We start from the raw sequence: 12136 nt of genomic DNA on the forward strand, positions 1-12136 counted from the left end.
GTTCCCCTCTTTTCACTGGGATTCTCTGCCTCTAACCCTTTTACAGGGGCTGAGTCACTGGCCTACTGGTGTTCTTCCATGCCGTCCATGGGAGGGGTGCGTCACTTGAGTGGGTTGAGTCACTGACGTGGTCTTCCTGTCTGGGTTGGCGCCCCCCTTGGGTTGTGCCATGGCGGAGATCGTTGTGGGCTATACTCGGCCTTGTCTTAGGACGGTAAGTTGGTGGTTGGAGACATCCCTCTAGTGGTGTGGGGGCTGTGCTTTGGCAAAGTGGGTGGGGTTATATCCTGCCTGTTTGGCCCTGTCCGGGGTATCATCGGATGGGGCCACAGTGTCTTCTGATCCCTCCTGTCTCAGCCTCCAGTATTTATGCTGCAGTAGTTTATGTGTCGGGGGCTAGGGTCAGTCTGTTACATCTGGAGTATTTCTCTTGTCTTATCCGGTGTCCTGTGTGTATTTAAATATGCTCTCTCTAATTCTCTCTCTCTCTTTCCGTCTTTCTCTCGGAGGACCTGAGCCCTAGGACCATGCCTCAGGACTACCTTGTATGATGACTCCTTGCTGTCCCCAGTCCACCTGGCCGTGCTGCTGCTCCAGTTTCAACTGTTCTGCCTGCGGCTATGGAACCCTGACCTGTTCACCGGACGTGCTTGTTGCACCCTCGACAACTACTATGATTATTATTATTTGACCATGCTGGTCATTTATGAACATTTTAACTATGTTCTGTTATAATATCCACCCTGCACAGCCAGAAGAGGACTGGCCACCCCTCATAGCCTGGTTCCTCTCTAGGTTTCTTCCTAGGTTTTTGGCCTTTCTAGGGAGTTTTTCCTAGCCACCGTGCTTCTTTCACATGCTTTGCTTGCTGTTTGGGGTTTTAGGCTGGGTTTCTGTACAGCACTTTGAGAATATCAGCTGATGTACGAAGGGCTATATAAAAATAAATTTGATGATGAGAAAGGAATTCGGTTGACCGTTTTATCTGTGGATTAATTGTCGAAGTAGAGGACCTTGTGCATTTCAGGTAAAATAACAACCCAATGTTTATATCCCAGAACAAATTAGCTAGCAACAGCAAGCTAGCTAGCTAAATTCGCCATAAATGTTTCATGCTTTTCGACCTGGCCCCAAATTAATATAATTGGATCAGAGTTTGTTTTGATATTTCAAAATATCATTTGTTTGACTAGACAGCATGACCACACACACACACACCCACACATACGGTCTGGTAAGCATGTTAGGTGTCATTGAACTCTTAAGATAAAAGAGTTGCGTATACAAGACAACAAAGACCAATAGCCAAAACAACCTGCGTTTACAAATTCACATCAAAAGAAGGAGACAAAACAAACTGTGGACCCATTCTAACCTATGAACGTTGACCTGATAAGATAAACATTAGCAAGGAGAGGTCACACTGACCTCCGACTCGGAGGACACTGGTACGATGGCCAGACGGGGCACGATTCTCCCATTACAGTCCTTGATAACATCATCTCCGAGGCTCTGCTCGTCATCCGCAGAGCCCCCGTATGACCCAGAGTGATGACTAAGCTCTTTCCGACTGGTCAGGGTCACCTGACTTCCAGCAGCAGCATCAGCTTGCTCCTGTAAAACACCAATGATAAATTGATCAGAGTTAATTGTGTAAAGTAGGGCTGCCACTGGCCTACCGGACAGGCCGTGGTGAAAACATTTGCACACAAAAATGCAGTCAAAAAGTTGAATTGAATATGATTTAATTTACCTTGGATATTGCAGCCCATTTGTGTAGACTATTAGCCAGACAAAACAATACATAGTGGCTGAATTTATCCTCAAGCAAAAAAACTTTTCCTAATTGTTAGGCTATTTGAAGTGTAATTTTTATAAAACCTTTGTAGTAGCTAAATGGTATATAGTTAAAGATAGGAGGCTAGACTGCATGATGAAACAATCCCTAGTAAGCTAGTGCTTTGAGGGTGGACTGTATTTCTATCCAAGCTGGTAGAGTGAGGTGGGCTCAATTCATGCAGGTTCAGCTAGGCTATACAGGACAGTTGTATATTCCAAAAAAATCTATTGGTAGTTGATTAGGGGTGAACTCCGACCTTGCGGGATCCATAGAAACCTTGTTACGCCAGTGAGGGCTGCATGATATGGGCAAAAATTTGAATTGCTATTCAAATATTGCGATTTGACTTGGATAAGTAAACTATACATTGAGTGTACAAAACATTCGAAACACCTTCCAAATATTGAGTTGCACTCCCTTTTGCCCTCAGAACAGCCTCAAGTCGTTGGGGCATGGCCTCTACAAGGTGTCAAGCGTTCTGCAGGGATGCTGGCCCATGTTGACTCCAATGCTTCCCACAGTTGTCAAGTTGGCTGGATGTCCGTTGGGTGGTGGACCATTCTTGATACGAGGCTTAAAAAGCCTTATTTAACCTGTCTTCTCCCATTCATCTACACTGGTTGAAGTGGATTCAATAACATTTACATTTTAGTCATTTAGCTGACGCTCTTATCCAGAGCGACTTACAGTAATAAGTGACATCAATAAGGGATCCTAGCTTTCAACTGGATTTACCTGCTCAGTCTACGTCATGGAAAGAGCAGGTGTTCTAAATGTTTTGTATACTCAGTGTAGCTCAGAACAAAGAAATATAATGATTTATATTAAAAAGCAGAGTGGAAAGCAGTATTGCTCTTGTTTGGAACAATCTCTTGACTGCATTTGACCTAACAGAAAAGCATGCAAACGTATTGTGAATATAAGTGAATCTAACAGCGAGGAGGAGGACAGGGGGCGTGGCTTGGTGTGTGTGGGAACCAGCCGCAAGAGGAGAGAGGAAGAGAGAGACAGAAAAAAAGAGTAAACACATTTTTTTTAAACGTTACACGCTGCTGAGTGGTGTTTCAAAACATTCCAATATGGATATCTATTGCAAAATGGATATTGGGTAAACCGATTTGAATTCAGTCACTTTTCGACAGCACCCCTTTGATTGGAACAAAAACTTCCATACATACTGTATTTGCCTATTGTAGAAGTGCTCAAGAGACAAAAGTGCTCAAAGTTGACCTATTTTGCATGCCCCACCATACCATGAGACATCCATGTCTTCATCACTGGAAAAGATGAATGGTTGAGATTGATACCATTTAAAAGCTTACAAACAGGTTTGTCAGACTATTTAATTTCTTGAAAAAACATTTTTTTTTGTACAAATTGTCCTTTTACCTTAAACATCAATAAACTCATTTTTTTCATATTCACATATGTTGTAGCTTAGACCCTATTTTACCTCATCTGAGGTTTTTGTGTTGTGCCCACCATCGTTTGATACACAACATGCTCTTCAAAACAGGGTGGGTGTCATGTTTTGGCTGACTAAAATGGGAATAAAATTGACATTTCAACTTTCAAATTTTACCACAACGATGGTTGGAGGTCCACGCAGAGAAAGTTGTCTTGAATGGGAATATCTGTTTAAAATTATACTGTCAATCCTCCATAGGAAACCTATTGAAATTATAGATATAGAAATAATAGAATAGACGTGACTATTTAAGTTGACATTCAACGGTGTGTAGTAGTAATTTAAAATCAAATTTAAATTCAATGGTGTACCAGCTAAATTGCAGTGGTCTGACGGGATAGGTCCATTTCTATGAATTCTAGTTCTATGACTGAAATGACACAGTGTTGCGTTTCAACCAATGGTGGGCACAGCACAACACAAAAACCCCAGCGTGAGTTTACGTTTTGTTTGTAAGCTTTTAAATGATATCAAACTACTTAAGTAAAAATGCTGTAAAGTACTACTTAAGTAGTTTGTTGGGGTATCTGTACTTGACTATTTATATTTTTGACTACTTTTACTTCACTACATACCTTAAGAAAATATTGTACTTTTTACTCCATACATTTTCATTGACACCCAAAAGTACTCGTTACATTTTGAATGCTTAGCAGGAAATTAGTCCAATTCACGCACGTATCAACCGAACATCCCTGGTCATCCCTACTGCCTCTGATCTGGCCGACTCACTAAACACACATGCTTCGTTTGTAAATGATGTCTAAATGTTGGGGTGTCCTCATGGCTTTCCGTTAAAAAAAAAAACTGAAAATGGTTCCATCTGGTTTGCTTAATATAAGGAATTTGAAATGAAATATACTTTTACTTTTGATACTTAAGTATATTTTAAACCAAATAGTTTTAGACTTTTACTGGGTGACTTTTACTTTTACTTTAGTTATTTTCTATTAAGGTATCTTTACTTTTACTCAAGTATGACAGTTGAATACTTTTTCCACCACTGATCTTTTCCAATGCTAAATACATGGATGTCTCATGGTATGGTGGTGTATGCAAAATGGGTCAACTTTGAGCACCTCTATCTCCTAAATGTTTTGGCATTCAGGTCCAAAAATCACTTTCTGTCTACTTCTTCCCTGGGTAAACACGTATGGAAAGTGTTGTTTAAATCAAAAGGGATTCTGTCAAAAAGTTATTGAATTCTAATTTTTTACCCTATTGCACATGTCAATATTGCGATTTCTATGTGAATTTGATTAAATGTGCAACCCAAGTGTTTGGGTTTAGTGGGCCAGCATCCCTGATGCAAAGAGAAAGTAAGCCCAAGCTGTCCTATTTGGTTGCCATTCAATATACCATTAGTCGATTGCCCCAACCTAATTATATGCACATTATTCCATATATACTGAGAGGCTTCAAATATTGTATTTACATAGTGTTCAGTTTGATGTCATAATTTCTCATCTTTTAAAATTATTATTAAACTTTTACTTTGACAGGGAAGTCATACTGAGACGAGGGTCTCTTTTTCAGATGAGCCCTGCATGAATACATAAAGCATATATACACAATACACAAAATTACAAAACAAATTAAGAAAAAAAAGACACATTTATCAACAGAGGTCTCTGATAATTTCTCTGAACTGACCAAGGGGGACCAGAATATCTAATTTCAGAGATCTCTGTGAGTTGTTCCCCATAAAGGGCGCAAGAAAAGTAAAAGCGGCTTTACCCAACTCTGTGGAGACTGAAGGGACCTCCAGTGTTATCTAAGCCTGTGACCGGGTTTGTTAATTTGTAAGTCCACATTTAATTAATAATGATAGATACATAGGAAGTTTCTGCACGAGTGCTTTGTAAATAAACAGAAGAGAATTCTGCTCTCTCCTTACATAGAAAGAGGCCCAACACACTTTGATACAAAACACAATGGTGAGTTCTATAACCATCACCAGTAATAAACCTAAGGGCACAATGAAAAACAACATCTAGTGGTTTAAGTGTAGATACTGCTGCATGCAAATAGATAATATCCCTATAATCTAAAATAAACAAGTGGCCTGGACGATTTCCTTCCTATTAAAACAGGTCAGACATGCTTTCTTTCTGTAAAAGAAACAAGCCTTGAACTTTAACTTCTTCACCAGCTCAGTGACATGTTTTTTTTTTAATTAATTTTTCATCAAGCCAGATACCAAGATATTTGTAGGAATGACTTCGCTCAATTTGTGTACCGTTCAAACTAGTCATTACAAATTCATTTAAATCTGGGTTATGGGGGCTAGAAAAAAGCATGCATTTGTTTTTGCTTGCATTTAGCACTAACTTTCGATCCAATAGTGACCTCTGCAGTGCTAGCAAATCTGATTTCAAATTGGAAAAGGCTTGGCCAACCAATGGAACACAACACCATCATCTGCATACAACAAAAAAAAACTACTTTTTTTTTACCGCATTACCAATGTTATTTATTTAGATTGTAAACAGTAGTGAGCCAAGTATCAAACCTTGAGGCACCCCTTTATGCAACTCAAGGAACTCAGATTTGACCCAATCTACATTGATGGCCTGAGTTCTGTCATTGAAATAATTAAGAAATCATCGGATAGCATTATCATCCAACCCTTTCGAGGGCAACTTATTCAACAGATTAGCATGGTCTACAGTATCAAAAGCTTTTGACAAGTCTACAAAACATTGCAGCACAATTCTTTCTATCACCTTTGGCATTTGCAATATAATTTACAACAAGCATGGTAGATGTAGTGGTACTATGTTTAGGTCTGAATCCGGATTCATTAACCTTAAGAATACCATTTACAAACAGAAAATACCATAGATTCTTCTTGACCAATGATTGTAGGATTTTGGCAAGACAAGGGAGCCTGGAAATAGGTTGATAATTATCAAGATCACTACTATCACCACCCTTATGGAGTGGCACCACAAAAGCTGCTTTCCACACCTTTGGAATATTTCCTGATACTAAATGTCAATACAAAATGCGTGTTACTGAGCCAGCAATGAGGGGCGCTGTATACTAAGCAAAGACGGGTCCAAATTGTCAGCCTCTAATGACTTCTTAGTGTCCAAAGCTAATAAGGCAGCAATAACCTTTGTGTCTGAATTGCCAAAAAGAAAAACCCTGACTACCATTTCCCAAGTCATGTGAGGTTGACTGATCATCCATCGAGGCAACAGGAGGCTGTATGTGGGAAGAACAGTCAACTAACTCACCAAGACCATTATGACCGTCATTTCTTTCAAATACGAAACCAGCTGAGATAAAATACTGATTAAAAGCATCACAAATCTGAACTTTTTCAGTAAAGATGCAGGAGTCTAAAACTACTTTCTTTCCCAGAATCTAGAGGGATCGCTAACAGAGTCTGCCATAGCGCTAAGGAAGTAGTTTGATTTGGCCTGTTTTGTCATGAGGATATGCAGTAGCTGTCACCTGACCTGGGCTTGGATCCTGTATTGCTCCAGAAGCCTCTGAAACTCCTCCTCCATATCCTGCGCCTCTTTCAGAGTGGCCTCGTTCTGCTCGTCGTAGGCCATGGCAACCACGGCCAGGATGAGGTTGATGAGGTAGAAGGAACCCAGGAAGATGACCAGCACAAAGAAGATCATGTACGTCTTCCCCGCTGCTCGAAGTGTCTGCATACGAAGAGGCATGCAAAGACAAGTTTGGAGGATGACACAAAATGGTAAGCCAACATGCAGTTTGTAGTATGCCTCATGAAATTCCTTTTAGGCAAAACTCCCTTTCGAGGAATGGAGAGCACTCACATTTTTACAGGAAAAAGTCCAGGAAAAGTCAAACTTAAGGCTTAAATTTGTACCTAATGAAACAATTTATTATTATATACTATATAATATAAGTACCAACCAGTTGGAACAGGTTCTCCCAGTAGTCCTGCGTCATGAGTCTGAACAGGGACAAGAAGGCCCAGCCGAAGGAGTCGTAGCTGGTGTAGCCGTAGTTGGGGTTTCTCCCAGCCTTTATGCACGTGAATCCTTCTGGGCACTTCCTATCAACAGTGGTGGGTAGCAGTGAAGAATCAGTTTGCACACAACCGGCCACTCTCCCTGACCCCACAAGCCTCAACATCTAGAATGCTGCTTGTCAGAGACAAGCACATAACTTATATTTGATAGTTGTATTGTGTGTATAGCTTACATAACATTTGACTACTTTTCCAATAGTGTTCTGTTTGCTACAGTGGTGTGCATCCTTCCATCAAAACCCTGATATTGCTTTACTAAATCTAAGAAATACATTCATGACTTATCTTTGTATCATTGTGCCATTTGTGTTATCACAAAGTAACATACCCAGCATCAGAGCTGTTTCCGCAGAGAAGAGCATCCAGACTACCTTCCAAATAGTAGTGATTCTCTATAGCCGAAAGACAGAGCAAATCAAACACAAACTAAAAGTACTGTTCAGAACGTCACATCAGCCTGAAGTAGAGGAACAGATGACTTGTCTCAGTGGCTCAGACGCACCTATATTGCTGATGTAGTCCTTGAAATCGAAAGGAATAGTGGAATTTGATGTTTCGCCGAAACCCATGGTGCCGTCAAGCGACGAGGTGGAGTTGTAATCGTCGAACACCGTTGAGTTGAGGATGGGCCATCGGACACACTTGTTGCGCAAATTTCCCATGAAGAGTTGCAGGCCGATGAGTGCAAACACGGCCAGGGCGAACACAGTGAGGATCATCACGTCTACCATTTTCTTTACAGACTGGACCAGGGCGCCCACAATGGTTTTTAATCCTGGTCAAATGGATGCATGTCAGTGATACATCTGCAGGCCAAGATAAACCAGATAGTGCCCATAGTGCATAGTGGCTCTGATGGCTTACTGGTTTCAGCACGGTGCTGTCAACACCAAGGTTATGGGTTTGTTTCCTGAATTGGCCACACATACTATATATTTGACTGTGTAAACTGTAAGTTGCTTTGGATACTATTATTATCTGACATCAGTGTCAATAGTTCAATAAGTCTGAACGTGTGCATACAAACCAGGTCAATTAATTGAAGACATATCAAGAAAACATTTTGATATTGACATCAGTTTGACAAGTCTCAACAAGAGCTGCAGATGAAACAACCTGGACTCGGGTAGAGGTAACATAGTAAATACAAATCTGGGACACTAAATAGTTGATATGTTACGTTTCGTATGGCATGTATGAATTTGTGGCTATCCAACATCAACTTCGTATTAATATGTTCCGAATTACAATTTGCATGACATGTTACGAATTGCAATTCGTACAATATGTTACAAATTTGCTATGAAAAATTACGAATTCCAATTTGTTGTGGCTAATGTTAGCTAGGTGGCTAACGGTTAGGAGTTAGGTTAAAGGGTTAAGGTTAGGGTTAGCTAACGTGCTAAATAGTTGCAATGTAGCAAAACATTTGTGTAGTTCCAAGTTACTAATTAGCTAAAATGCTAAATTTGAAACGTGATGAGATTCGAACACGCAACCTTTAGGGTTGCTAGACGTTCGTGTTATACGCCTACCCATCCACCTCGACCAACCACCCTACTTTAGTTTTTTCCTTATTAAGTAACCCATTCCAAAAGTAACATATTATACTAATTAAGATAGTACATGTAAACCTGGGACAATGAGAACAGGCTGGATGAAAACATACCAGGAATCACAGTGATTGTTTTAAGGGCTCGGAGTACACGGAACGTCCTAAGGGCTGACACGTTGCCTAGATCAACAAACTCTGTGACGTACCTGTGGAGACACACACAGTACAAGCAATATATTAACATGATTTAATTGTGGACTGACAGTGAACAAGTGGACCTGTCACTGAAGAACGTCTTGTGTGTTAAAAAACATTACAAAATAGCACACAAAACATCAGACATGGTGTTCACTGTGGTATATGATATCTTTTTTTTTTTTATAGAGTCTATTTTTATATTGGTCCACTTCTTGGGCCAAATGGACGCACTGCTTGAGAGGGTGGCCAATACCATTTATCCATCTCGCAACAAGACGTGTTGTATATCACAAACTATTGGAGATTTTTTTTTTTGTTAGCATTATTATTGGGTATGTTTTAAAAAAATGTACATTTGTTTTTCTAAGATTAAATCATTCATTTATTTTAGTGTTTTTGGCAAAAATGGACAGAATCTATTTCTTAAATGTAATGTGGCCAGGGGGGTCATTGCAAAAATAAGAATTTCTTAATTTACTTACTTGGAAAAATAAAGGCTGGATGTATAAAATGTGTTATAAAACATTACTAACCATTCCAGTTTGCTAACAATTATATAATTTGTAAAAGAGGGTTGAGAGACAGTTAGGTGTTTAGGTACTCACGCCATGCTGATCACCATGAAATCCAGCCAATTCCATGGATCTCGAAGGAATGTAAAAGGTCCGACAACAAAGCCTCTTGACAACACTTTGCATGAGGCCTCAAAGGTATAAATACCAGTAAAAACATACCTGCAAGGAGAAAACAGTATCTTTCCAATGCACTACTCCTGCAATTCTCTCTCTGTGAGCTACATTGTAATTCAGAGATAATTAATTGTTTACATGACTTAAGACGCTGAACCATTAGATATCGTGGTAAAACAGCGACACGTACAATAGTCCTTTCAGGAATCAATCCTGAAATTCAGCACAGGTCAGTATACTTACTCAACAGTTTTACTCCATGACGGTGGGTCGCTCATCGTCATAAAAAAGCAGTTCGACAGAATGGTAATCATGATGAACATGCTAAATAACTTAATATAGAGTCAAGGCAAACTGGCGGGCACACTGATTGTACTGCAAAAGACAATAGTAACATCAAAGGTTGCTAAACCCTGATGGGGGTACAGCTTTATATACAGTACACAACAATATAAGACCATCCTTCTTCCAATCACCCCTTCCCTACACAGGGCAGCTAGAGTCCTTACATTAAAAAGGATATGAATGTATGAGAATTTTAATGGCTCCTCTTCTAAGATGATTGAAGGGGCTTAGAATGTAGCAAGCTGATTCGGCATTGAACCTGAAGATTGTGTTTCCTTTGGTGATCACGATAAAGGTCTGGAAAAATACAACATGAAAAGACATTACCGCACTGCTAAGTGAAGGACTAAAATAACAACTTGTAAAATAATAAAGATTAAACTGAACACAAAGCTTACATGGTGGTAATGCAGTCTTATACATGACATAAAGGATATTACATGCACTCCGGACAACTTATGGAATCATATTTGTCAAGTCATCCACCCTGTCATATTGCAGTGACATTCCAGTAAGCTAATCCAGGCTAGCAGCCTAGTTCGCTAACCCGTCTTAACCCCCAATTCATTCTATTACAGATAAAGGAAAACCACACTGTAGGTTCACTCAGAATGTTAAAGGACAGGCTTGGTTCAGTGGCAATATCCAATGACAATGTCCCTGAAAGGAACAGTGTGTGTGTGGTGTGTCTCTTTGAACGCATGCAGTTAACACCGAAACAACATTAACGATTGAGAACCTTGTGAATCTCGTGAACCCGTACTGCGGTTTTCCTTTATTGGCAAGTGATTAAAAAAAAAAATTTTTTTTAAAAAATAAATAAATAAATAATAATAAAAAAAATAGAAAAAAAAAAATAAAAATCGGGGCCTTAGCGTGCAACACATCTATGTTAAGTCAGCTGTCATGACATGTCTAAATATAGTGTCTTCCGGATAAGTCTCCTTTGCTTGAGTCTTAACTATGTAAAAAAACAAAAAGCAAAGATGTTTATGTATTACAGTCCAGTGAAATTGCTAGGTGAGCTTTAGGTGTCCTGGACTGACCTTCTTTGCTTTGTAGAAAGGGTCTATGTCCTCCAGAGGTGTGTTGAGCATCGCCGTTGGGGCGTCTCCAAAGATCATGGGCAGACTCTTGCCGGCTTCCAGGTCTTTGCTGGGCTCTGACGGCCCATCATCTACGTACCCTTCTACTTCCGCGGCTATTCGCTTTTCCTCCATGAGCCTCTCGATCTCTGCCAGGGATTCCGGGGTGAAGCGGCGGAACGCATCAGCGCCTGTGGGAGGGAGCAGGGGTGCCATCTTCGCATTGCGAAGAGATACCACCACACCAGAATCGCTCTAGTCTAGAGTGAGCTATAGAAAGAGAAAGAGTGAGGGAGAGAGTCACCCACAGAATTAAATAGAACACATCTCTATGGAGTCATAGCCATAGCTTGTTCTCTCTAGAGCAGTGTTCTTCAATCATGGTCCTGAGGACCCACAAGGTATGTAGGCTTTTGTTCCTGCCCAGTACTAACACACCTGATTTGAGCTAATTAAGGGTCTTAAATTAGGTGATTAGTTGAATCAGGTGTGTAATTACTGGGCTGGAACAAAACACTGTGGTTCGCCAGGAGTTGAACACCGCCCTGGAGTGAGCAGAGAAACCATGCAATAAGGGTATTTTTAGAGGAGAGACAGTGAAAAGAGATCCTTTCACACAAGGGTCTCTATATAGTGAGCCAGGATAAGAGAGGGAGAGACAAGATTGCAACACTCTGGTGTTTCTAGTCAAACCTGGGGTCATACACTATTTGAAATAATTTAAAAAATGTGAGCGTTTGCTTCTGCCAGCCAGGAGTGCCTGGTGGGCGGGGAAGGGGTTGGAACTTTTGGAACTTTTCCACAGGCTCTATTAGTTCCATTCCAACAGGCAAACTCAATCAAGCACAGTGAAAGTATTTGAAATGATTTCAAGTAGTATTCTGAACCCAGTTCAGTTTCTAGTGCACACTAGATACCCAGTCATTCCCACTAGCAAAGAG

General features: G+C 40.3%; 1 protein-coding gene across 5 annotated transcripts in view; it reads right to left on the reverse strand.

Annotated features, from left to right (window-relative positions):
- scn4aa (sodium channel, voltage-gated, type IV, alpha, a) overlaps positions 1–12136 on the reverse strand; it is a 75669-nt gene that overhangs the window by 27628 nt on the left and 35905 nt on the right. For all 5 annotated transcript variants that reach the window (XM_014158702.2, XM_045702577.1, XM_045702578.1 and 2 more), the window contains 10 exons: positions 11157–11465; positions 10289–10407; positions 10009–10098; positions 9682–9810; positions 8993–9084; positions 7826–8098; positions 7652–7715; positions 7206–7347; positions 6776–6973; positions 1429–1614 (listed from right to left, as the gene is read on the reverse strand). In XM_014158702.2, coding sequence (XP_014014177.1) covers positions 1429–1614; positions 6776–6973; positions 7206–7347; positions 7652–7715; positions 7826–8098; positions 8993–9084; positions 9682–9810; positions 10009–10098; positions 10289–10407; positions 11157–11411 — 1548 coding nt within the window. In that variant the 5' untranslated portion in view covers positions 11412–11465. The remainder of the gene's footprint in view (positions 1–1428; positions 1615–6775; positions 6974–7205; positions 7348–7651; positions 7716–7825; positions 8099–8992; positions 9085–9681; positions 9811–10008; positions 10099–10288; positions 10408–11156; positions 11466–12136) is intronic.

Source organism: Salmo salar, chromosome ssa19 (assembly GCF_905237065.1).
Source record: "Salmo salar chromosome ssa19, Ssal_v3.1, whole genome shotgun sequence".
Lineage (NCBI taxonomy): Eukaryota > Metazoa > Chordata > Actinopteri > Salmoniformes > Salmonidae > Salmo > Salmo salar.